Raw genomic sequence first — 27,972 nt, forward strand, 5'->3', positions numbered from 1 at the left:
TTATTTAATTATAGATTGGGCACTGAATTATGTTAGCTACACTTCAAATGATCGTTTTGGGTCACAAATTTTTACACAAGAGTTAGCCAATTTTACTTATATTCATTTACACTTTTTCTTCCTTTTGTCGTGAATTTTTTTGGTCTACCCGCTGTCCTTAAAATATATAGTGTTCTTTAGCCTTAACAGCGGGGTGAAAATAATAATTTAGTGAAGTAATACCCGTTGGAAGGTAAAGGTCTTTTAAAAAGGGAGATCACTGTGTAAGTAAATCTACCATAAGGTCAAGGACCTTAACGTGCACAATAACAATGTTTACAAAATCAAGCAAACAGATTTTTCAGAGTTTAAACAAACTTACAAAGGTTTGTCTCTGCCAATATTCGACAAGGGAGTTTCGAGACCCAAGGTTAGTAATGTGCACAAACTGTCATCATTGCTATTTATTTAATATCGCCTAATTTGAGGGGAAAAAACACAACTTCCCCTGTTCCCATCTGCAGTGATCTGTCACCAGGTCATGTCTCATGATCAGGTCTAGTATATCGCCAGATTAGCGCATGATGCACCAGTATGTGTATGATGCACCAATTGGTGTATTTTATGATGCACCAATGGTGTACCAGACTATCAATAGTATCATGCAAATCTTTGAAGACCCATTATTCTGTGTTATAGCAACTGGTGTGAATTGTGGCACCTGCACTTACTTGAGTGGGTGGACCCACGCTCGACGTAAAAATACTATATTTGATATGGCAAATTTAAATCAACGTAAACAGACCTCAATGTTATATGCCAATTTTCAAGACCGATGATATTGTTTTAAATAGCCATTGTGTAAAATTCGCTAATCACATAATTAATGATGTGCATGGCTGGAGCTATAGATAGTCCGGATAAACAAGAGTTAGGTTTGAGTGAAATTGTACCATACATTGTAGCTCGGCGTACAATACTACATGATGCATGATTGTTTTTTGAATAAAATCTCTTTTATCTTATGAAGAAAACATATTGAATAAATAATATAACAACCAAATAAGGTTCATACATTTACAAGTACCCAACTTTTAGTTTAAATTTTACAGCCCCAGAACTCTAAGTGTTAAAAGATTTTAATAATTTATATGTTGCGGATTACATATGGTTGTTTGTCTGATATATGCATTGTCTTGTGACTCGACCAGCAGTGAACCACACCAGGATAAAATGGTGAAAGATGTAAATAAAAGCACCAGTGACCTAAATCGGAGATAACTCGAGACATTTTCAGATATTTTAAAAAAAATAGTTTTTACGCCAAGCATTGGTATGCACCGAGCATTGGTATGCGCCGAGCATTGGTATGCGCCGAGGATTGGTATGCACCGAGCATTGGTATGCGCCGAGCATTGGTATGCGCCGAGCATTGATCCAACCACTCTATAGATATTAATCATAGAAATATCCTGAAACTAAAGATATTGATGTAGGCCCCTAAACTAAAGATATTGATGTAGGCCCCTAAACACTGGCAATTCATGCACTTTTTTGAAAATCTGCATGATACACTAATTAGTGCATCCCAAAATTGGAAGTGGTTATTTTTTTGGACAATTTTATTATTTCTGATCAGAATAATAACTAGATATGAAAAGTGAAAATGAATTTATGTCTGAAAGTTACAATTTTTCAGTGAATGAAAACATTAAAATCTCCTGAAGTTCATTTAGATCAGAAGTTGTGTTTACTCTTAGTCAATAAAACAGACTATTATATAAACAATGTTATTTGCAGGTGCCAAAACATGATTATAAATAAACAATAAATTATTTACAGAAACGCATTTATCAAAATCTTTATTCACCAATCGGTGTATGATTAAATACACCAATTTGTGTATTATATGTACCAATTTGTGCATTATGCACTAAATCTGGCGATATACTAGACCTGATGATATGGCGTATGGAATTGACAGACACATTTCATGCACAAAACCTCATTGAACATTTTTAACAATACGTTATGTTACGTACTGGATGTGAAACTTCTATTTTATAAATCAAATCTGGACACATTACTTATTACTGTACATAACAACAGCTCTAATCAAATAGTGTAAACTGTACACTGATGTACTTCAGTACATGTAGTAGATATGTATGTTAAGATACTTGTATAGATTGAAAAAAAATTTTTGTAGCTTATAAGATACCAAATTCACTGACATGTAGTCACTTGTCATACAGGATTAAAGTTTTCTTTTTTCAAGAAGTTAGCTGTTTATCTTTTACAATCACTTTTTTCCATGCCATTGTGACAGTTAAGTAAAGGAAAATCTTGAATGAAGTATTTTCAATCATCAATATTTGAGCCGTGCCATGACAAAACCAACATAATGTGTTTGCGACCAGCATGGATCCAGACCAGCCTGCACAGTCCAGCATTTTTTTTCAATCTTTTGGGAATGGTGCAGGTACCAGACTGATTGGGAAAAAATGCGTTATTTTGACTTTAATTAGGAATTTTTATTATGCATTTTTTTATTAGACATCATAAATAAAGGTAGCTTAAACAGCTTCCACTGTCCAGGTAGATCTATTGAGTGGTGATTTATATGAATATCTTGGATTATAATGATTTGAGAGAAATCTCTTTCCCTTATGTGAATTTTGAACAGCCATTTTGAGAATTTAAACATTGGAAATTGGGAATTTTAATGTCTATTTTCTATTGGGAACAGTACCGTTTTAGGGTAGTAATGTTATATAAGGAAAGAAACACTGCAGTTTGATCAGGATCAATGCTGTTCACTATCAGTTCTTTACTTGTTAAAGTGTTTGTAAGCAAACAGCATGGATCCTGAACAGACTGCGCGGTTGCGCAGGCTGGTCTGGATCCATGCTGGTCGCAAACCCATTATGTTGGTTTAACTTTTGTAAGCAAACAGCATGGATCCTGAACAGACTGCGCAGCTGCACAATCTGGTCTGGATCAATGCTGGTCGCAAACGTATATGTTGGTTTTGTCATGGCGAGGCTCATTTATATGTACTAGATTCATGTCATGATATGCACAGATTTTGTTAAATGTGGTAAAAGTGTTTGTTTATTTTTAATATTCATTTGCAGGTTCTTCACACTTTATCAACATGCAAAGTCAAGAATGTTGGATGACCAAAGAAAAAGGTAATCTTAATATCATTCTTATATTGTATAATAACTAAATTTCATAGAATGTCAGAAGTTTCAGAATACATGTAGTTGTGGACTTTTGCATACATTGTAATTCTATAGTAGTTCAAATATTTGAGGTAAGCAGGCAGAATTTCAACCCACATCATGGACAACATGTACAATGTATATAGTTAGCATTTACCATTAACACATATTTAAAGGATATACATACATGTATAATAGATAATAATGTTCAATGTACATAGTCCAAATTTTAGCCCCTAATATGGGCCCAAATTGGCAAGCTTAATTATACTGATCAATTTAATTATATTTTTAGTGGTGTCCTGTCACACAAGATGGAGGTAAACAGAGTGCGACTACATTTTGAGATGACAGGCGATGGTGCCCACAATGTTGTGCTCATGCCCGGAGCTTTAGGTATTTGAATTTTACCATTAAGGGACTCCACTGGAATTACATGATGGGTCTTAGAATATTCATTCAAAGTTATTATACAATTTTATGAAGATCTTTACCAATATCTTGTGTGCAAAATTTCAAATTAATTGCTCACTCCATTTCTCCAGAATATTGATTCATTGTACTCATGCAAAATGGCCTAAAACTGAAAACTATTTGAATTGTTTGTATTTGTTACAACCTGCAGTTCATGACCCCATTAACTCCGCCTCAGGATTTTCAAATTTTTGACAGTTAACTGATTTGTTTTTTTTCACAAAGTACATTTAAGTGATCTTTTGTGATATTTTCTCTGCCATTTTATTTCAAATGTTGCAAAGAGGTTATACAAAAAGTTTTTAGGCAAAATACTTCTTGGTTATTTTACTATTTCAAAAAAGGGCTGTTAGATGTGAAGCATGTCAAAAATACCATGAAAATCTGCCCCAGCGCCATCTAGTGGCTTAAATAGTCAAGTTGCAGGTTTAACATCAAAGTCAATGCTTCCCAAATACCATTTACTTTTAGTTCACCTGTCATAAAGTGACAAGGTGAGCTATTGTGATCACAATTTGTTCGGCGTCCGTCTGTTGTCCGTCAGTCATCCGTCAGTAAACTTTTACTTTAAACGACATCTCCTCATAAACTGCTAAGCCAATTTCATCCCAACTTCGCATTTATATACCTTTGGTGGTCACCTTTTAAAATTGTTCAAAGAATTAAATTCTTTGCAGAACTCTGGTAGCTCTGGCAACTGAAAGAAAAAAATAAAAAAATCTTCTTTTAAAAAAAAAACAGAGAGCAAGAGCTTAGTTTTTTTTGGCAGGAACATCTTGTAATGAGTGTCTACCAAGTTTATTCAAATGAAAGCCCTGAGGTCAAAATTTAAGATTTAGATTTTATGTCTGCTTTTGTTTATAGTTACAATATTACTTGTTCCTTGTCATGGAAACATTCTATATTCAGATGAGCGATTTTAGGTCCATCATGACCCTCGTGTATATCTTGTTCAGTTAATGGAGAAAATTTGTCAAATTTTTATTTTAAATAATCTTGAATGGAATGTTTCACATAGAGAATGTATATTTAAAGGGACTTCACGAAGGTTGTGTAGCATGACTGGACTGATGTGTATATTGTAGGTATAAAACTTTGCAATATTCATAAATTTGTTCCTGGATTATTTTTTCATCTTAAATAGCCTTCATTTTGGTTATTCTGGCCAGCCGGAATAGCCAGATATGGAGGTGATAAGTAATTTGAAACTACATTATGGAATTTACCAATTGTCCAATTGCAAAACTTTTCAGTATAAAATCAGACAAAAATTTTCAATTGTATATTTTTGAGTATATTTTTTTTGATAATCTTTTGTATACCATGTATCTAAGTGCCCCAGCTGATCTATGTAAGAAATTCAAATTTTATGATTTTAGGTTTTTGGAACTCAGTGGTGTTCCTTTAAGAATCACAAAAAAACTTATTGTAACAAACCTTCTTGAGTATTTAGATACAGAGCAAAATCTTACCAGAATACCGGTATGTGACAAGAACTGATTGCAGAATGAAACAAAGTTGTTCTATGTTTTGTATGGTTGCTGTATGTTAGACTTGAAATTAAATACATTTTGTTTGTCTCTTAAGAAAAATTATTTTCCTTTGGTGAACTGTGTTTGTGTTAAAATCTATCAACAGTAAAATTATATTGTTTCCATAATATCGTGCTCGATTATTAAAAGAGTTAAAGTATAGAGTGTCTCTTGTTAACACAAATAAATATTGTATATAAACAAAATAAATTGTTCCAGAAAAAAATAGTACAATGTATGCTGCTATTTTACATAAAGTTTTAACCATTAAGCAATCACGATTTGCTTTGAGGCAGTTTTCTGTGATGACAAGAGTAAAAAAAAAACAGACAACCTATCATTATATTCAGAAGAGAAACTCGAGAAGATCAGGGACCTGGAATTGAGCCATATTAAGGTCATGTGACAAATTAAGGTCATTCCTCATATGACAACAGTCCTGATGGAGATCAGTGTTTTGATCAAAACATTTTGGCTTTAATTTATCATCTAAACCTATCAAGTGGTGATGTGTGGTTTCTCTTAGATCTTCCCTGCCCTTAATTAGTACTAGTTAATGCCAGTTAGTTTTTTAGATTCAAAAGATGTTCTAATTACTTTCATTAACCTTTTTCCACAGCAAATAAATTTTGAAATAACCAAAAATGCTTGAAAACAAAGTGATCTGAGATTATTGACCGCCACGTTGCTTTGCTGTGTATATGTGTATACTGATATCATCTTCCATGTAAATTTTAATTATTTTTCAGGCTGTTCCAGAACAGATTTCTCACACCAATTGTCAAACTTCAATAAGCAGGATTTCACTTTGATAGCCATAGACCCTCGTGGATATGGTCAGAGTCGACCCCCAGACAGAGACTGGCCACTGGAGTTCCTGCAGAGAGATGCTGAAGATGCTATGGAACTTGTCAGAGTAAGAATTTTATGATAATGAGGACATATTCACATTGTTTTTTCGAGGAGTTAATAATGACTGATTTGCCTTATATATATGTCTATAGTAAAAACTTAAAAAATCTTCTTTTAAATAACCCATAGAGCTAGAGCTTAGATATTAAGCATGAAACATCTTCTAATGAGTGTACCAAATTTGTTCAAATAAAAGCCCTAGGGTTAAATTGGCTCGGCCCCAGGGGTCATTGACTTTCATTATATGTACTGTAAATCCTGTATTTTTTGTGATGTTTTAATTTTCACTATTTCTTTTGGGGCGAAAGGCGCTCCACTTAAACCTTTTGACCTATTTCTCAGATGAGCTATCAAGGACCCTCTGGGCCTTCTTGTTAGTTAAATGATGGTGATTTAACTTTTTTTTAGGCCATTATTTAATATATTTAACCCTTAACCTGCTGATTTTCTTAAATGAGCCGTGTCATGACAAAACAAACATAATGGGTTTGAGACCAGCATGGATCCAGACCAGCCTGCGCATCCATGCAGTCTGATCAGGATCCATGCTGTTCGCTATTTGTTTCTCTACTTGTAATAGAGTTGGTAAGCGAACAGCATGTATCCTGATCAGACTGCGCGGATGCGCAGGCTGGTCTGGATCCATGCTGGTCGCAAACGCATTATGTTGGTTTTGTCATGACACGGCTCAAATGGACTTTTCCAATTTTCATTCTGGAACAGTCCATTATCAATTTTAGATATATCAAGGTGAGAATTTGATGTCAGCCAGCCACCAGTATAGAGCCAAGCCAGACTCACGCAGCATGGATGTGCAGTCTGGCCTGGCTCTATACTGGTGGCAAAGACTTATCACTTTCGCTTTCAGCAGGGTTAAGGTTAATGTTTAGCTTGTGAAGTTGTAAATCTATTTTCAATTCAGAAATTAGGTGTACATAAGGTGTCAATATTAGGATGGAGTGATGGAGGAATATCGGCAATGATAGCAGCAGCTCGGTACCCGGACGTTGTTGACAAACTGGTTATCTGGGGTGCTAATGCCTACATTACAGGCAGGGATATGGCATTTTATGAATGTAAGTATTTTACATAATAGAAAGATCGGCTTGTTTTACCGACGACAATGTTATATATCTATAGATACTGCATCTAATCCTTTGTGCATATTTTAAGCAGATGTGAGTCAGAGCAAGAAATTTAAAGAAAAAATTTACAGGGATGACTAGTAATACATTATGTTTTTGTGAGAACATTGAAGCAAAGTTAGTTAACAGTGTTAATATAAAAGAGGGGATATACAGTTAAATTGAGTAAGCAAATGCTAATCCTTGTAGAACTCTTGGCATAGTTTAGCTACATCTTGCCTATAACCTTATTCAGTGATCTAAGGTAGAGGCCTGGACATTGATAGCCGGAAATGATGGTTGCTAGGTAAAAAGAGGATTTATAATACATGTAGTTACATGGAGTATGGATCTGTATGTAGTGGGATGCATTTAAAGGAATATGTTTTCTTATATAAACATTTTAGGCTGTTTATGTAAATGTTTGATTTAGTAATACCAGTTTAAAATCACATGTTAACATACACTTAAGTTTGTGATGTTAAATGCACCATAAGTTTTTTTAGCAGTTGCCCAAACAGGACATTAAAAAAGAAGCATCTACTTTGTATATGCCAAACCATGGAAAGGACGTAATAAAATTAAACGTTTACCTTTCTCACTTTAAAGGCCCATTATGCCCAAGAAATGTTTTTGGTTTTATTTCTCAAAAGCTTTGTATTTTTCTGTTCTTGTATAGTTTTCAAAAAAGTTACTCATTGACCAATTATCTGAACCATCTTTTTCTTTTTGGCAATTTGTACAGTTATAGTGCTTAAGTATTTTCTATGCAAGTCAAGATATTTCAGTGTTTTTACATTTTGCTACTAACAAGTTATTTCACATTCACAGCTACATTTTAGGTTATTAAATCTATCAACGCTAAATTGGAAAGAAAATAACTTACACTAGGTAAAATCACTTCTTTTCTACACTTTACAATAATTTTTCAGATTAGAACAGAATTTTGATTTTCATAAAAATACAATCTTGAGACATGTAGCTTTTTAATATATAAGGTAATATGTTTTTTTTAACACAACAGCAATCAGGGACATTTCAAATTGGAGTGAGAAGATGCGTGTACCATTTCTAGCAATGTATGGCGAGAAATACTTTCGTACACAGTGGAGTAACTGGGTAGATGCTTATCAGAACTACTTTAGTAAACGAAATGGTAGGTACATGTAACAGTCAATCCCATTTATGTTGTTTAGGTATAAAGATACAATGAACATGTATATCTCTACTGCCTGCATTTTGCAATATTATTTGTTTCAATTTTGAAAAAGAATAGTTTCAAAATGCCTGTATGAAAGAAATATGTTGGTATATTTCCTAGTGAGTGAAAGGCAAATTCATGAAATAATTGTTCAATAGTTAAATACTAACTTTTAATAGCAGCATGATATTTTATACCAGAACATTTTATTCTATTTGTGGACTTGGTAATAACATGATATGTGAATACATTCTGGGCAAATAACATGATAATGATGAATTCTCTCTGAACAATAACATGATAATGATGAATTTTCTCTGAACAATAACATGATAATGATGAATTTTCTTAGGGCAAATAACATGATAATGATTAATTCTCTCTGGCCAAATAACATGACAGTAATGAAATCTGTCTGGGCAAATAACGTGATAATAATGAATTCTGTGTGGGCAATAACATGATAATGATGAATTCTCTCAGGGCAAATAACATGATAATGATGAATTCTCTCAGGGCAAATTACATGATAAAAGTGAATTCTCTCAGGGCAAATAACATGATAATGATGAATTCTGTGTGGCCAATAACATGATAATAATGAATTCTGTCTGGGAAACAACATAATGATAATGAATTCTGTCTGGCCAATAACATGATAATAATGAATTCTCTCTGGGCAAATATAATGATGAATTCTGTCTGGGCAATAACATGATAATAATGAATTCTCCTCTGGGCAATAACATGATAATAATGAATCTTGTCTGGGCAATAACATGATAATGATGAATTCTGTCTGGGCAATAACATGATAATGATGAATTCTCTCAGGGCTAATAACACGATAATGATGAATTCTCTCAGAGCAAATTACATAATAAAAGTGAATTCTCTAAGGGCAAATTTCATGATAATGATGGATTCTGTCTGGGCAATAACATTATAATTATGAATTCTGTCTGGGCAATAACATGAAAATGGTGCATTATGTCTGGGCAATAACATGATAATGATGCATTATGTCTGGGCAATAACATGATAATGGTGCATTATGTCTGGACAATAACATGATAATGATGAATTATGTCTGGGAATAACATGACAATAATGAATTTTGTCTGGAAAATAACATGAAAATGATGAATTCTTAGGGCAAATAACATGATAATAATGAATTCTCTCTGGGCAAATAACATGACAGTAATGAATTCTGTCTGGGCAATACCATGATAATGATGAATTCTGTCTGGGCAAATAACATGATAATGATGAATTCTGCCTTGGCAAATAACAAGATAATGATGAATTCTCTTATAAAAGTGAATTCTCTCTGGGCAAATAACATGATAATGATGAATTCTGTCTGGGCAATAACATGATAATAACAAATTCTCTCCGGGCAATAACATGATAATGATGAATTCTCTCTGGGCATATAACATGATAATAATGGTGAATTCTAAGGTGGCAAATAGCATGATAATGATGAATTCACCTCGGGCAATAGCATGATAATATTGAATTCTCCACGGGCAATTACATGGTAATAATGAATTCTCTTCGGGTAATAACATGATAATATTGAATTCTGTCTTAGGAATAACATGACAGTGATAAATTCTCTCTGGGCAATATTATTTGGCAAAAAAAACCCAGAAAGTACATATCTTTTATTTGTGGATAATCCAGGATTGATCTAAAAGCAGAATAATTAGTGTCCTATGATAATGTTGTATATAACTTCAGGAGATATTTGTATGGCGGAGGTGGAGAAGATAAAGGCTAAGACGTTGATTGTACATGGAATGAAGGATCCACTTGTGCCTTTAGAACACCCAGACTTCCTCCATCATAATATCAAAGGCTCAACGTAATTTATAAATTGATATCTTACTAACATAGTACACTTAGTTTAGTTCAATTATAGTGCTAGATTAATAGGTTTTTCTCCTAAACAAAAAGCATTTACAATTTAGTTACCTCCCCCAAACCGAATGGATATATGCTATATAGTGTTTTCTATGTGTACTATTAATGTTCTTTGGTGCTTAGAGTATTCATTCTAAGTTTTTAATGTGGCTAAAATGAATGATTTAATATTATGCACATTAGTATCAATTCATTAGAACAATATCCTGCAATCCATAAATTTTGTCTGAATTATTCCTAAGCCTTAAAGTGACATTATGCTCATAATTTCATAGTCAAGTTGAGCTGAATCAAAAGATTGACTGTTAAAAATGGTGTTTGATCAACAGTTTATTTTGGAAAATGTTTAGGATAAAATTTAAAATCTGCCTAAAATATAAAAAGACTGCCCCACTCTTTTTATAAACTAAACGTTTCAGGTAAGTTCTAATTGATATGTACAGAAATTCCGTTTCGATCCAGTCTACTGTATAGTCTATATGAAGTAAAGTACTCAATTAAAAAGAATCATGGCATCTAAAAACTTTTTCTGACTTTCACCTGTTCACTCACTGTATACCCTCGAATGAGCATAATGTCAATTGAACTTACTTAAATTTCCAGAATCTTAATTTGAGATCCCACTGCCAAGAGGTTAGGTCCTCTTGGAACTGAAATAATGCATATAGGGGCAGATGACGTCTTTCTCCCTCAACAAACCTGAGTAATCATGTTATGACTTGTGCAGTGTCTGTGTGACCAGAAACAGAAACTATTTTAATTAAAATAATACTCAACCAAATACAGAAAAAGAAAGGACACAACACAAAGAATTAAAATTAAAAAAAAAAATTCTACTTTCATCAGCAAGAAACTGCAAACTTCTCCACAAAGGTGTCAATACTGGATTTTTGTTGTTGTAAGGTTTTAAGTCACTTAAAAACAGAAAAGAATCATTCAGGACTTTCCAGTTTTAATAAGTTCAGGACAATCTCAGGTGCCACCTTATGCTTTATTTCAGGCATGAATGTGCACAAGAGTAGAACAACCATTCCATAAGCTAGCTGGATAACTTCCTCACATGAAAGAATTTCAAGTCCCTTGTTGGATTTGAACCCACAGTTGTGAGGGGACAAGTGGTTTGAAGTCAGTGCCACTAACCACTAGGCCATGGACGGCTCAATACTGTATATAAACTATATGTATGATTATATTGTTGTGAATATATGTAAGATTTATATTTTTATCTTCAGGTTGAATATCATGCCAGAAGGAAAACATAATATACACCAGAAATATCATAGAGAATTCAACTTCCTTGTGGAGCATTTCTTGAGGCAGTGAAAGTACTGATATTAAACTGAAATTGCAGGTTTGAAACTGAAATGATAGGCATGAAACTTGATTTAATTTATAGAAATATGAAATGTAGGCATAAAACTGAAATTGTAGATGCAAAACTGGAAGAGCTGAACCCAAAATACAGTGTGCTGACATATTAAGAGTGATATTTCAGACATAAACTGAACTGAAATTATAGGCATAAAGTTTTGAGCATAAAAATGGAATTTTAGACATAAATATGAAATTATAGACATAAGAAAGGAATTGAAGATGTAAGACATAAAAATGGATTTGTTTATAAAACTTTAATTGAAGAAATGGACATGAAAGTGAAATTATAGACATAAACTATGACATTTTGAGCATAAAATTGGAATCTTAGACATGAATATGAAATTATAGACATAAGAAAGGAATTGAAGATGTAAGACATAAAAATGGATTTGTATATAAAACTTAAATTGAAGATATGGACATGAAAGTGTAGCTATAAAGCTGGCTTTGTGAAAAAAAATGACTATTTATGACTTACAACATTTCTTCGGATTTGTATATAAAACTTACATTGAAGATATGGACATGAAAGTGAAAGAACATAAATATAGCTATAAAGCTGACTTTGTGAAAAACACTGACTATTGACGACTTACAACGTTTCTTCATGGTAATTGATACAGATTTTTAAAAAAATGATTTTTTTAACTTTTTTTGTACAATTTTACAAAAACCAAATTAGTTTGGAAAAAGAATAACCATATTTTTTTCAGCACAAATTAAAATTTTTGTTCTGATTTTGTTGATTCACTTGTTTCAAAATGATAATGACAAAAAAAAATGTCAGGGAAAGGACATTTTAAATTTCATATGATTAATGCACTGCACATGTTGAACTGAAATTATACAAAGTAAGTGTGCATATGGTATATTATAGATTATATCATATTATAAATGTCCCTCCATTTTTATTACAATTTTTTTAGAATTAAATTATTAAGACTCATATTTTAAAGCAAAAATTTGTGTGTATTTTCTGTTATGTATATAGTTAAACTGTTTGTTTTTCTGACATTGTTTATAATTATGGCAAATTTGGTGCAAGATTATGAAAGCGTTATACATTTCTGTGGAAGTAATTAGTTTTTTACTGATAAAAATGTACATTATTGAAATGCCTAATTGAAAGATACTTTTAGATCTATGAATTCAAGTGGCTGTTGAGTTGTCAGTGCCATTAGTATGTTAGGGTGGGGCCCAGTTGTTATAGCAACAGACTAGTTATCTAAGGACAGAGACATAGATAACAGAGATTGGCAACTTCCTAGCCAGTTAAAATATCACGCGTGCGTGCTAAACTTAAAACTTGTTGCAAATAAAACTTATTAACCAGATATCAAAATCAGTAAAATAATACATTTTCTAAAAGCTTATTCATTACAAGTCTATGGCTGCAGGTAAAAATATTTACAGTTCCCATTTAAATAAATGATACATCAATTTTTAAAGAGAACTCCTTAATAATTTTTTTTACAAAACTGTTCATATGACGAAAAAACAGGCTAAGTGGGTATGTTCTGCTATGTTTTTCTAAGTGAAAGGTATGGAAAGTTACTAATATTTTAACATTCAGCAATAGATAAAAGATTTACCTTTCAAATGGTATGTGATAATATTAAAGGATCAAATGTATATCCATTAAGTTTTATTTGCTACAAAATGCCTAATTTTTCACTTTTTGATAGGCATGAGTGATATTTCAATGGAGTATATAGGAGCTGCTTATCTCTGTTATCTATGTCTCTGCTAAGGATCTCTGGTGGCGTAGATTCAAACCTCTCCAGGGGCATGCCATTCTTTCCTGGTGTAAAAAACCTTACACTACTTGATGGTTGATTCCTGACACAGATTCAAGAGTGTGACTATAAACTTATTACTTCATACACAATCAAACTAAAATTATTTAGTTACATATAAACAAATGCCACGAGTATTGATTGAAGCCAGTATATTGTATGAAATTAGTTAATATAACTGTTCTAGTATCTGCCTTGATTTGAAAATGTTACTAGTATAAAGTCAAACCAGTCTATATTTTATATGATGTCACCAAACTCCTCACAGTGACAACCTCCCTTGGCAGAATTGTAATCATTGCCTTCCCAGACATCACATGACAATAAAAGTCACATGACTTAACATCAAAATTCGTAAATATCGACAGTTAATACAACATCATTTTTCTCTTTCTGTTTTATATTTAACTTTTCGTATCTACATTTATTATAGTTTATCAAAAAATTATCAAAAGTATACAAAATAATGAAAAATAATTTCAAAAGCTAAAAAATATGAAGTATCAAAATGTTGTAAAAATGTTTGTGGTGGCAGAGAGATCTGTATTGATAAGGGGAGATCACTGCGTAGGAGATTGTGACATCACTTGGACAATATATTAGTTGCTGTAATGATTTGAAAATGTTATCAGCAATAGCAGTCTTTACTTCTTTGTTTGTGAAATAATGAAACAGTTCGGTTTAAAATCTGATTTTACATTAATTTAAAACTAGATTTTTCATGTTTAACGTGAAAATTGTATCAGACTAGTTCTTTATAGTTTACTTTAAAGATTGTAACTATGTTATACAGATTGTTTTCTCATTGTGGGTGTATTATTGAAAATGTAGGTGGCAATTAAGTTTTAAATTTCGCAAGAAAATTTTTGTTTTTTGTTTTGTTTTTTTTTCTCACAGTGTATTATGTAAAATATGTTAAAAGCATGGCCTATAAAGGGTTGCTACCAATTTTCAGAACTCCTGGCACACTTCTGTTGGTCACATTAAGTAAATATTTCAAGAAGAAATTATTGAAATGTGTGGCAGTTTTAAATGTTTTGTTTGATTAATTTTGTTATTGAAATGATCTATTCTGTACCCATAAAGTCAAGTGTCGGCTTTGAAGAAATCACATTTTAAAATGAATAAAATCCTCTGATATTAACTAGAATGTTTATGTTACACAGTGTAGTAGATTTATATATTTTATTTGATTGTAGACATTTTCTTATTTTGTATGGTTGTTTAAAGTGAAATTATTAAATAATTTTTAAAAAAAACCAACATAGTCCTGGAAATATGTTTGTCCCATTGCTTGTGGGTGGATGCCCATTCTACATTGGTGCAAAATATCATCTTGTAGTAGTATTTAGTAAAACAGTAGCCTGGCCGGAACTTGAACATGAAACCTCCTAAATAACTACCTGCAGCTTTACTGACTCAGCTTACTGACTGCACATTATGCTTTAAAAATTTAGCCGCGCCATGACAATACCAACATAGTGCGTTTGCGACCAGCCCTATTACAAGTAGAGAAACTGATAGCGAACAGCATGGATCCTGATCAGACTGCGCAGATACGCAGGCTGGTCTGGATCCATGCTGGTCGCAAACACACTATGTTGGTTTTGTCATAGTGCGGCTCAATTATTTTTCTGAACTTTTTTCGAAAGGTTTTATATTGTTTAAATAATTATTTAAGAGTATGATAGATGAACTTTGTTACATTAAGACAGTAGCGTTAAATGAGAAACTTTTTTTCATAAAAGTAGCAATGTGAACAAAGAGCTATATTTTATTTTGACTTCCATGTTAAGTAACTGCAACGGTACTAATTGTCAAAAAGGCAAAAGAAAAAAATGGTGCGAGTAATTGGCAATGTGTAACTTTTTAGAAACTATAAAAGTACCCCAAAAAAAAGATTTTAAGAAAAGAAAACATTTTTTGGCATAATGGGCCTTTAAAATTATACTTTTTTTTTGCACTCATAAATTCAAAGATTACCTTTACATGGTAACACTTGAAAGCAGCTAATTAATTACAGAATGAGAAATCCTGCAATACTGGTATATACTTGGTAAAAATAGTGAAATAGCTTTCCATTCTCTACCTTTGAGGTAAAGCTGCCACTTTTTTAATAAATTCATAAAACACAAGGACAATCATGCATTCACTAGTTTCCTTTGCTTTCCAAATCTTTTCACACCAGTTGCTATGCAATCTTTTGCTTGGCATTACTGAAGAAATATATGAGCCGCGACATGACAAAACCAACATAATGGGTTTGCGACCAGCATGGATCCAGACCAGCGCAGTCTGATCAGGATCCATGCTGTTCGCTATCAGTTTATCAACTTGTTATAGGGTTTGTAAGCGAACAGCATGGATCCTGATCAGACTGCATGGATGTGCAGGCATGTCTGGATCCATGCTGGTAGCAAACCCATTATGTTGGTTTTGTCATGACACGGCTCATATTAATATCACGTGATCAGATTATGCTAAAAGTACAACTATGCAAAAGTAATAGTTTTTACTTTTTTAATTTTTACTAACAAAGAGTTAATCATTACATATGTAATACAAATTCCATGCACATAACATTCTCAAAAGATTAAATAACGAACATTGCACTGGTGTAGTATTAATGCTCTGATGGCACTAATTTTTAACTCCTAAATTTGTGAATAAATAAAAAAAAAGCAGAATGGATTTAATAAATATTGACAAATTCAGCCTTCCAAATCAAAACAAAATGGTTTGATATTTTCAAGTCGTTAAAATAAATAGTTGCAGAAAAAGTTCAAACGTTTGTGGGGTTTGTAGTTTATAATCGAAACATATTCATTGGATGAAAACTGTATGAAATACAAAAATGTGAGATTGTTAATCATATTATTATATATCATGAATAATAATTTTGAACATCAAATGTCACTACTAAATACGTAAGAATCGTTAAAGTTTTACAAATGCAAATAATCGAAATGATCTAAAATGATTTTAAATATTTGAGCAATAATCTTGTGTAAATGATCTTATGAAAATAAGTTTCAAAAAAAGATATTGATATTGTTTCCACGTCCTATGACAATTTTGACAATTTAATCATGTTAGAATATGTCTTCCACGGTCTGGAGGCAGGAACTCTGTCGATCGTATGCACGCATATACACTTAAAGCTGAGAATGAGTTTGGGTGTAATTTATAAAATGTCCTAAATGAGAGGTTGATCTTATTTGCCAGTTCCATAGTTGGCTCCTCCTGCTTTCATACATTCTTCCTTTATGTTGTCTTCCTTCACCTCGTGTATATCCTCAAATAACATTTCTACAGCAAAATTCTATAAATAGAACAAAAGTCTATAAATAGATCAGTAGCAACTATAAATAGAACGAGAAATTCTATAAATAGAATAGATGAAGTTTACAAAGTTAACAAGATTGTTTTTTTAAATGATCAGTTTATAGCATTTATCAAGTTTACTCAATCCTAATATATTGATGCAATAAAAACTTAATCTGTTATATAATATATATTATTATTATTATTATAAAGTTTCTTTTGCAAGACGTTACATTTCATTTGTTTTAAGGCAGACAGAAAATACGGATTCTGTATCGAACTTCCGACTGTCATATCAACCAATTAAACATGGCTTTTAGACCAACCAAATGAAAAAAGGATTGTCTTTTCGTAATCCACAAGATAGACCATTTGGCGCACAAACTATTAAAAGAACTTAATGCAGCAAATTTTAAAATAAACAACAACAACAAACAAAAACAAACTTCAGTTTGTTAATATATTTGCAGCCGTGTTTTTAAGTGGATCATGGGGGTAAAAAAGGGCCCATATGTCTGTTTCGCTGAAACGTTTTTGTTTATTGAACAAAGAAAATAATATAATTATAATGAAATTAACATACCAAAAATACTTGTTTTACAAAAGCCTTTTCCGTACTCATCTTAGCCTTCTTCATTGTGGAGACACCTGGACCAGACCAGATTAAGAGAGCGAATTTCATTCGTTTACTCATCTCGTCTCCAGTTTGTACTCTAAGGAATGCATATACTCGTTCGTCCTCTGAAATATCGTACTCAGAAATAAATACATTTTTAAGAGTTTTCTTTTTATAACATCATTAGCCGTTTAAGTGTTAGTAACGCAAATAAGCCCGAAGTTATGAAGCAATTTACAAAGCTTAAACTCATGTACTTGATTAAAGTCAGAAACCAGATCAGAATGCGCACTGACCAATAAAAGTCCTTGCTATCGAGACAAAGTTAAGCTAAATGTTTAACAATCTCGGGAGGGGGTATATGCTTATGGTTATTTGTTTTTTCCTACTGTTTTTGAAAATTTCAACCAATCCTTTTAAACTAAGTGTCTATGCTAGATTTCGCTCTCTGTCTTTCATTCGTAGAAAGGCTCTGTCTCATTTTCCCGCTAGTAAATTCAATATGCATGGAAAGTAAATTATCGCAACATTTTTCCCGCTTATCCAAACGACTATCGATATTTTGAAATTTCCGGTTTTACTTCTTGACCGCCCCCCCCTCTTGATATCGTCATTTTATCTATAAAGTTGCACGTTGAACTTATATCCTGCTTATACAGTGTGAGTTGACATTGTTAGTGGTTGATATCAATAAATACACAAACAAGCCTTGTTCAATGGATATTGAATGATGACCTCACCGTGACTTATTTCATATACACTTTAACATATGCTTTCCTTTTTTTGTATCCAAACTGAATATCATGGTGACTTATACGGAAGCGTAACTATGCCATCACTTAATTATTGATACAGTTTCATAAATTTCGAGAACATCATGGCCGGGCGGGGGAGGAATCTGGTCGCCACTTAATTGGAATTGTACGATAGTATATCAGAGATCTAGAAAAATGACAACCATGGTAAATTATCCATCACTTTTGTAAGACTATAAAATAATTATATCTGGGCAGGGTTTGACTATATGTGTACATCATATGAGCAGAATCGCTTTAATTTATCTCTGATATCTAATTGAAACTAAAATCCTCTATCGTAGTATATAGATACGTATATACAATACATGTATATCTTATATATAGCGATTTCAAACGATAATGTGCTCATATTTCTGACACTATCCACATTTGTTGACGTTCTTCTCACCATTTTAACCATAATAATTATTTTGATATGGAGTTCTCATACTTCAATTGATTTGTGTAACCTTTTTGAAGATACCAATAGCGTATCATAGCAATTTTATTGAACTTATATAACATTCCTGTACGGATTTTGACGAAGTGTGGCGAAACCATGCGAACACTAGGCAAATTAGACTTCTCAATTAATGCAGCATCAATATCAGGTAACGTCAGAAATAGGGTGATGAAATTATGAATCTAGACAAATTTTGCAACATGATATTGATTGTGACTACGTACATGTATAAACTTTTCATTTTTCTCATGTTTGATTTGTTTTGAAACTTTGTTAGCTCTTAATGAGACACAACCCTTTAAACAAGTAAACGTGGAGACCTGCACCTTTAATCGTTCATGAGTATGAGCATGTAATTAAACTACATACTCTTAAAGAAGAAAATGGACAGAAAATGAAGGTTTTGTATAATAAGACAGACAAAACGAAGCAATTTTCTTCAACATATGATTATAATCGTCTGCTGCATATAGCATTGCGTATTGTTATGCGTGAGCCTTTAAAAATCGATAAATACAGACCGCGAGCGAAATGGGCCTTTAATGTAAACTGAATGCATCATATATTACCCATAAAATTTGAATTTAACTGCAAAGTGATTCGCAAACTATTTACAACCAACCATGTCGTAAAATATAGTTTACATTATAATATTGTAGAATAATTGTGCTGTTACTTTTATTCAGATATTAACTACGTCACAACGTGTCCTGCGGTTAAATATTACCAATCTTTACATTCAAAGTACACTTTAACCTGCAATTTGACTCGTAATTACATTTGATCTGTTCAAATTTTAAAACTTGACTGTACCTCACGCTGCGAACATTTTGTTTGATACCCCTGTAGGTTATTTGAGCACGACAAAACCAACGTAATGCGTTTGCGACTAGCATAGATCCAGAACAGCCTGCGCATCCGTGCAGTCTGATCAGGATCCATGCTGTTCGCTATCAGTTACTTGTAATAGGGTTTGTAAGAAAACAGCATGGATTCTGATCAGACTGCGCGGATTTGCAGGCTGGTCTTGATCCATGCTGGTCGCAAATGCATTACGTTGGTTTTGTCGTGACGCGGCTCATATTTTAAATTCAACATTCACCCAATGTTTCAACTGTTAAACAAGATTTGATTTTGTCAAGTAGAAACTCATCAACAAGTCGTTGAAAGTATACATTTTAAATCATTTTGTTAAATTTTGTGCATCATAATTAATCATCTAAATATTTTTTTTTGTAAACTGAAATGTCGACACGTGTCACTTCTGCTTATCATTTCAGAAACTGGCATATATACCGACCTTCCGAAATCTGGCTTATTAATTAATACCTTATAAATTTATCAAAATCTCATGACAGTGTGGACTTGTCGGGAATTAAACCTTTACTAATACTTGATTGTTGGACCAGAGAGCACAGCTACAACCATGGCACGCATGGTTTTATACAGTACCGTCCATGAAACCGAGCCTGCAACATGTTCAATTTTGTCGTTGTGGGCGTTATTTAGGGGATCATTCCGATTTCCTCTTCAATTTTTATAGAGTTTTTACATTACAAATTTAGCCTAATATGTATCTAGGATATATATATACTCGTTCAAATTTCTTAATTACTGCTAATCCGTTCATCAAATTCAAAGATACCATACATGTGTTAAATTATATAATGTACAAGGAAGTTGGAAAATACATTTCAAAGACACAATAAAGGATGTTCTTTTTTGTACAGAAATGCACCCAATAAACTAACAGGTGTAAGCGGAGTCATATCAGATAGTTTCTTACCCGTGAATTGCATTAATTTTGTGCTCTCAACCGCATACTTCAGTGTTCGATTGAAGTTTTAGAAAATTTTCAGCGAGTTATCAAACAAAGGTTAGGTATAGGATATGTAAAAATTACAACATTAAATAAATACTATGTTTTAATACATTTTACATTACAAATAATTGTTCAACTGTACGTTTTTGGTTTAGTTTTACGCCACACCAACCCTTTCCAGTTTTAGTGGTTGTGGAAGACATCAGGTGCCCTTCCGTACATGTACATTATTTCTGGCACGAACGGGCACCTGTATAGAACAACCGTCGTTAGCAGAATAGTTCATTCAACTAAAAGTGGCAAGAAGACATAAATGGTGAATTGTACAACACAAATGCATGATGATTTCTAAACCTGATGGAATATATTTACAATGATGACTGGGTTAGGACCAATAATGATACAAGTGTAAGCATTATTATGCAATATACATGAGCTGCGTCACGACAAAACCAACATAATGGGTTTCCGACCAGCATGGATCCAGACCAGCCAACGAATCCGCGCAGTCTGATAAGGACCCATGCTGTTCGCTGTTCAGTTTCTCTACTTGCAATAGGGCTGGTAAGCGAACAGCATGGATCCTGATCAGACTGCGCGAATGCGCAGGCTGGTCTGGATCCATGCTGGCAGCAAACCCATTATGTTGGTTTTGTCGTGACGCGGCTCACATGTACTAGCTGGGTTAGGATCAATATTTGAATCACCTACCGCCAAATTTTGATTTAAGCTCTTCAAAGTCTTCTCCTTTACTGTCGAGGGCAAGATTATTGCTTTCGTCATACTTTAAGCAACACCTGTAAAATAAAAAAGAATATTAGTTCAGAGTCTGTAGTAATTCTACAATTTATAGATTTGCATACTGCCAGTTGGTATTCCTTTCAACAATGTGTCCAGGACTACTTTCAACTGGATCACAAAATGATGTCCGAAAACATGTCAGTTTTCATCCGATAAATACGCTATGACATACTTTTATAAATCACTGATTCAGTAAGATTTATTATAAAAGACCCAGCAATTTATCATCGTTACAATAACACCATACTAAAAAGAATACCAGCCCTCTGTTATTCAGTCAAATCACTTTAATTAAGTCGAGTTATGTCCCTTTAATAATGTCATTTCTAAAGAAGATTTCACCAACATGCATCAAAGTTACGTTTTGGATTTAGTGTTTTAAACTATTCTCCAACATATTTCGTTGATTAAATTGGCAAAATATTACATGTAATCAGTTTAGTAAATCGACTGTTTATGAAAAAAATCAAACACTTAATTGAACTTTATAAATTTAATGCTGTAAATGCTTACTGATGAACTCCATCATATACTTATATCTTTAATAGTTTAAAGCTATTTGTGAATGTTCGTCGTAATCTTCAAGGATCATTTATATCGCCCCTCGTCTTAACTTGACTCTCCATTAAAGTGTGTAGGTTTTTATTGTAGCTAAAGAATGCAAATGCGCAATGTCAACAAGTGTCGGGCACTTAATAGTCAAGTGTCTTAAGATGGTTAAAATATTTGTTTAAATTGTTACACGCTTTTCTTTCATCTCTTAATATTATTCATGTCATATCGGCTCAGACATATGTTAACGTTATGGCACAGAGTGGAATTAAAGTAAGTCCGTATTTGGGTGGTTAATTGACCAATGGCATGTCTGGAGTCTTAAGCACACTTCACTCTTTCTGATGCAATAGGGAACTTAGGCCGACTAAACGTTTTCTAAGGCGATATACTATATACATAATGGATGTAGAGCTTTTGACATTTTAAATTCAAGTTTTGACTCAGGCCGACTAAACGCTTTAGAAATGCATGTAACTTTTATTTTTGTGAATCTCAACCAAAAGTTTGACATTAATCAGATTAATCTTTAAATAATCTTGCAAAACCTCCGCAAAACATCGCCTTTCGGGAGACAAAGATTTTAATTGCTGCCGAGATGTGTCGCTCAAGACAGGTTAAATTTATTGTGAAGTCTTTCTTTTTTAATTACATTGATACTGTTATTGTAAAGAGGTTATTGCTATACCAAGGGCCGTTTTGTAGAGGTGTCACTGTAGTGATAGTACAAATGTAACGAATTTAGATGGGGTCAGGAGTCATGACACAAAGTGTCTAGGTGTCATAAACTATATTTGTGATCGACTTGTACATGTATTTACATGTAGTTATCTATACGTATTCTTAACATTAAATAACAATAAAAGTACGATATCTAACAGGAATTTGGTCATTGACAAAAAAAAACCCCAACCTTTTAGTGTTTGACTTATTAGCCTTTTAACTTTGTAAATTTTTAGTGAAAGACATAATTAGAATACTTTTGCATGTAGGCTGTTGCACAGTACATTGTATAATTATATTTTCATGTCATTTAAAGGAACGAAATGGCAATAAAACATAACAAGTTTTCTTAGAAACATCAACATCCTGGTCGATGTCAAGAAAAGCATATCAGCAGGAAGTGAACCGGTGTCAATCTCAAAAAAAGAAAAGAAAAGAAAAAAAAAACACGCAGAATTATAATTATATTTATTGTTATGTCATAGAGAACAGAGTTTGTTACTGAAAGCATTGTTTTTTCGTATCACTATATTTTATAGTTAAGAGAATGGTCAATGACAAGTTATGTACATGTAATGAGAGTTCTGAACTAAACAGTTCCAAGATAGTACACCTAGCTAGTATACCCCTGTCTTTTGCCTAGCTAGCTATAGGGACGTGAAAAATGTACATTGTAAATATTTTCTCATTATCTTTCTATAAAAAAAGAGTAAAACTCTCGCTTTCGCTTTGGAGCTGGCTAGACTTTAATTTAGGAATATTCATTATTAAAACACCATCTTCATGCAGCCTACAGAATAATATATTGAAATGAGGCCAAATGGCAAATTGTCCGTCTTTCGTAATCTGTATCACTCCGGCTGTTAAGATGTTTTTCAATGCTTCGTAGGAGTTCGGCAAATTTCGAGAATCAATTTTGATACATTTTCTTTACACAGCACATTTTATTTTCATAACCTTGGTCATTTCAAAGTTCAATTGTTCTTAATAGCAATCGGAACACCTTATCTGAAGATTGGCGGAAAGGATCGAAATTTTGCGATTGTCTTTATGGAGGACGGAAAGTGGCGAAACATTCCGAAATTTCTCGAGATAATGAAAGATCAAAGGAAAGGTCGCAGGTTCAGATGCCCCTGATATCAAGATAAAGTTAAAGTATCAGTACAGAAGAAAATAGGGAACAAAATGATCAAGCGTATATATTAAATTTTATACTCAAGGACGGATGTCCTGTCTCAAAGTATTCCTCTCTCATACAAGGACGTTTAAAGGATGTATGTTTTTGACAAAGTTAACCTTTTGACCAAATTAATTCGTTGCTTCAACTCATTTTTACACAACTTCCTTGGACCGTTCAGCTTTAATAAAATCTCAAAATTCGGTGAGAAAAAAAATATTACTTACAAATAAGTCCGACTGCACTTGTTCTTCAACTTACAATTTCTATAAGTATTTTTTGAAATTTAAGACTACACAATGTAGAGTGGTGAAACCAGCTAGTCTGCTTAAAATTATGACTGTCGAAAATGAACGAATATATTACGAATAAATACGGGAAAAAACTGATGTTAAATGACTGCGAGGCCATTCTGCAGCTTTAACCACAGGCAAAAGTATCGGACCTGGGAAGAAAAAAAATGACCAGATTGATAAAAAAACCTGTGTTCATCTTAAAAGTGTCAAAAAAAATGTATATAATGACCCCCTTTAAAAATATACTAAGTTAACTTTTTCTTCCCAGGTCCGATACTTTTGCCTATGTGTGTTACATAAACCTATGAATTTTCACAATCGACTGAACTTTATTATCACACCCATTTGTTTTTATAGGGCAGATGTTAGAAATAGTTTGGGTTATGTCCTAATTTCGATAATACAATGTATATAAAATGAGCAATTTCTGTCATTACACCTACCACAGATGTATGCTATTCCGCCAATTACAAGAAATTACTATTTAAGAAAGTACATTGTATATATTTTATGTCCTTTAAAGGAACGAAAAGACAATAAAACATAACAAGTTTTCTTAGAAACATCAACATCCTGGTCGATGTCAAGAAATGCAAATCAGCAGGAAGTGAACCGTTGTCAAGTTTTTCGTTTAAAAAAAAAAAGAATACGTACGCACACAATTATAATTGTAAATATTGTTCTGTCATAGTTAACAGTGCTTGTTACTGACTGCATTGTATTTCGTATCACTATATTTTATAGTTAAGAGAACGTTCAATGACAAGTTATGTACATGTAATGATCGTTCTGAACTAAAAAGTTCGTAGACATGCAATACACCTATAACTTCTGGAAATATTTCTGGATAGATTTGTACCCCCATTCATTTATTCAACCATGCATTTAACATCATCAATATCTTTATCATTGTCCTAATATTATCATCACTATTTTGACAATCATCATAATCATCAACAACAGCAGCATCGTTACTACATGTATCGTCTTCATCATCATAAACACCATATCATCAACAATACTAGACCCAATAACATGTATAAGGAATAAGGATACCACCAACTGCCCCCCCCCCCCCCCTCCCTCAACCCCCTCCCGCCACTCAATCAACATTAAGTGTCATAATTGTGCTACGCGAGCACGTTAACTCGAAAATTGTGTGTATATTCTATTAGATATATAAAAAACGTTGTTTCATTAGATATATCATTAATTATCATATAACGCTTAATCAAATATCAAAAACAACGATTTAGCTGTAGCGAGTATTTGCATATTTGCTATGCATTTGCTATTTGCATAATCGACCACAGTACGTATTCGCTATTAAAAACGACCAATCATAGTGCGTTTTTGCTATCATAACGATCATTCGCTATTATATGTATAATGTTTGACCATAGCGCGTACCGCTATTTAAAAGATCAACCATAGGACTTTAGTCGTTTAACGATTGGCCATAGCGCGTGTTCGCTAACCTATTCAATAATCTCCAATAGCGCATTTAAGTTATTATAACGATAGACAATAGCGCTATTCGTTATAATAACGATCGACAATAGTGCGTATCACCTATAATAAATAAATAATAAACGACAATAGCGCGTATTCGCTATTAAAACGATCGACAATAGCGCGTGTTCGCTAATAAAACGATCGACCATAGCGCGTATTCGCTATTAAAACGATCGACAATAGCACGTAATCGCTATTACACGATCAACAATATCTCGATAATTATCATAGCGTGCATTTGCTATTGATGGCCTAATGCATCAAAAACAACTAATGCAAAATATTGTACATAAATGTTTTTTTGTTTTTTTGTTTCTTTTTTTAATATTTCAGTCAGCTAGGCAATAGATAAAAGAGCTATTTTTTATAACGCCGGATAAATTACAGCTTGTATTCTATTGTCAATAAAGTATAAATACCTGTATAAAATTTAACAAATAGATACAAGGAAATTAAAGCTTTCATATTTTTGTTCCGCATGTTTTAGAAATGGGTATATAAACATGTATTACTAGTGTTCGTACACCGTTGTAGTATAAAATACATTGTACTGTATTCCATCAATCATAATTTGAGCCGCGTCATGACAAAACCAACATAATGGGTTTGCGACCAGCATGGATCCAGACCAGCCTGCATATCCGCGCAGTCTGATCAGAGTCCATGCTGTTCGCTATCAGTTTCTCTACTTGTGATAGAGTTGGTAAGCGAACAGCATGGATCCTGATCAGACTGCACGGATACGCAGGCTGGTCTGGATCCATGCTAGTCGCAAACCCACTATGTTGGTTTTGTCATGACGCGGCTCATTAACAAATAAACATATCATATATGTTACATGTAGCAGTTCAAGTGTGAGGGGAAAATATCAAATCATTAATGAAATAGGAAATTTTCAGATAATTACACAATTTACTTTGGTATGTGACGATATTAATTTTTGTATACGAACGACATAATTAAATAACTCCCCCAATTATTATCGCACTCCACTACACATATAGCGCTGCCTGACATACATGTATATAATTTGGGGGCGTGGCGCGGCGCGTACATGTACCATGCAAATTTACAAATATAACCGTTGTGAAATTTACTAAATTTTCATATATGAAATCCAATACACAATCAAATAAATGATTTAGGAGAAAAAAAATGGAGAATGATTTTTAAAACAGATCGTAAATATAGCTAAAGGAAGGGAATAAATAATCTCAAGAAAAAAAAATTGTACGTACCAGTTCGTGGGTGACACATCGTCCCTTACGTCATTATATGCCTCTACAATACCGTCCCTATCTACCATTTTAGCCATTCTGAGATTTTTTAAAAGTTAAACCACTGTTCTGATTTAAACAAATTCAGCGAAAGTATTAAACTAACGATTCACTGCACTCAACGATCTTTTCCCGTTCACTTCCGCACTTTTAACAATGTGTCATCAAATATATACGGTTTATCGAGGGTCGATCACAAAGTTCAAAGATTTGTCATTTAATCAATAATTTATCAGTATTTACAAGTACTGAAGAATGCAAAGCTTAATTATACACTGTGTCAAGCTTGAATAAACCTTCATTGGAAGACAATTTATGGTCCGTGAAAAAGAAATATGTTAAGCGCACGTAGAAGGTTATTTATAATTTATTACATGTGTACATGCTGCATGATAAAACATTTGAATGTTAAGTCGGGCTTAGACCTATATATAGATGATGGATTAAGGAATCACTATAATATCCGGGTGAGTCACCCAGATAATATCATGCGTTCAAAATATTTTTTTTTTGAGAATTTCATATATCAATAAACACATTTGTTTCTAAACATGGGGAATATTTTTGATATTTAGTAAGGTATTTCATAAGGGCCATCATTCACTTTTATAGTTTCGAAAATTAACGCGTTTAGGAAGTGAATTCTTGTAGTATAGTGTTATCGTAAAAGCCTGTTCTAGTTTAGCCTTGTCTATATAATATGTCTAAAAAGCGGAACAACAAAGTCATTAACGGAAAACCATATATATTTTAACATTTTTTAAAGTATATATGCACGAATTATTCCCCTTAAAGAACAATTTAAAATGAAAAGACACTTTACACTAAAGTCTTAAAGTCTGCCTAAACGCTTCATTCTTAATGAGCTTATTGTATTAAAAAGGCGGATTTCCCCCTTTTATATTCATATTTTCCACAATAATTAAACGTTCATGTAATAAAACTGTCTGTTCGAGGCTGGAAAGAAAAGAAATATAGATACAATTATAAAATAATTGATGCTTAAATCTTTTTGACAACAGAAAATCATTTCAAGAAAATATTTTACTGCGCAT

At 32.9% G+C, this 27,972-nt stretch overlaps 2 protein-coding genes across 2 annotated transcripts; one reads left to right on the forward strand and one right to left on the reverse strand.

Moving 5' to 3' along the window:
- Positions 1-268: 268 nt before the first annotated feature.
- LOC132719471 (valacyclovir hydrolase-like) lies at positions 269-12,188 on the forward strand. Its single transcript, XM_060703241.1, has 8 exons — positions 269-409; positions 3,117-3,173; positions 3,502-3,602; positions 5,962-6,128; positions 7,047-7,200; positions 8,273-8,404; positions 10,199-10,322; positions 11,614-12,188. Exons 1-8 carry the CDS (start codon positions 312-314, stop codon positions 11,702-11,704), a joined length of 924 nt encoding a protein of 307 aa, XP_060559224.1. The 5' UTR covers positions 269-311; the 3' UTR covers positions 11,705-12,188.
- A 3,872-nt stretch (positions 12,189-16,060) lies between these two features.
- LOC132719472 (coactosin-like protein) lies at positions 16,061-27,079 on the reverse strand. Its single transcript, XM_060703242.1, has 4 exons — positions 26,879-27,079; positions 21,288-21,373; positions 17,462-17,619; positions 16,061-16,876 (listed from the first exon to the last, which is right to left on the reverse strand). Exons 1-4 carry the CDS (start codon positions 26,953-26,955, stop codon positions 16,769-16,771), a joined length of 429 nt encoding a protein of 142 aa, XP_060559225.1. The 5' UTR covers positions 26,956-27,079; the 3' UTR covers positions 16,061-16,768.
- Between the last annotated feature and the right edge of the window lie 893 nt (positions 27,080-27,972).

Source organism: Ruditapes philippinarum, unplaced genomic scaffold, assembly GCF_026571515.1.
Source record: "Ruditapes philippinarum isolate M1 unplaced genomic scaffold, ASM2657151v2 ctg2010_1_1_1_1, whole genome shotgun sequence".
Lineage (NCBI taxonomy): Eukaryota > Metazoa > Mollusca > Bivalvia > Venerida > Veneridae > Ruditapes > Ruditapes philippinarum.

Bases quoted from the DNA above. Each gene is read 5' to 3' on its own strand.
- LOC132719472 (XM_060703242.1), bottom strand. From the start codon at position 26,955: ATGGCTAAAATGGTAGATAGGGACGGTATTGTAGAGGCATATAATGAC. The intron at 17,620-21,287 runs GTAGGTGATTCA...ACGATATTTCAG, and splicing joins GCTTAAATCAAAATTTGGCG to AGGACGAACGAGTATATGCA. The intron at 16,877-17,461 runs GTATGTTAATTT...TTCTATTTATAG, and splicing joins TTGTAAAACAAGTATTTTTG to AATTTTGCTGTAGAAATGTT.
- LOC132719471 (XM_060703241.1), top strand. From the start codon at position 312: ATGTTTACAAAATCAAGCAAACAGATTTTTCAGAGTTTAAACAAACTT. The intron at 7,201-8,272 runs GTAAGTATTTTA...TTAACACAACAG, and splicing joins GGATATGGCATTTTATGAAT to CAATCAGGGACATTTCAAAT. The intron at 8,405-10,198 runs GTAGGTACATGT...ATATAACTTCAG, and splicing joins CTACTTTAGTAAACGAAATG to GAGATATTTGTATGGCGGAG.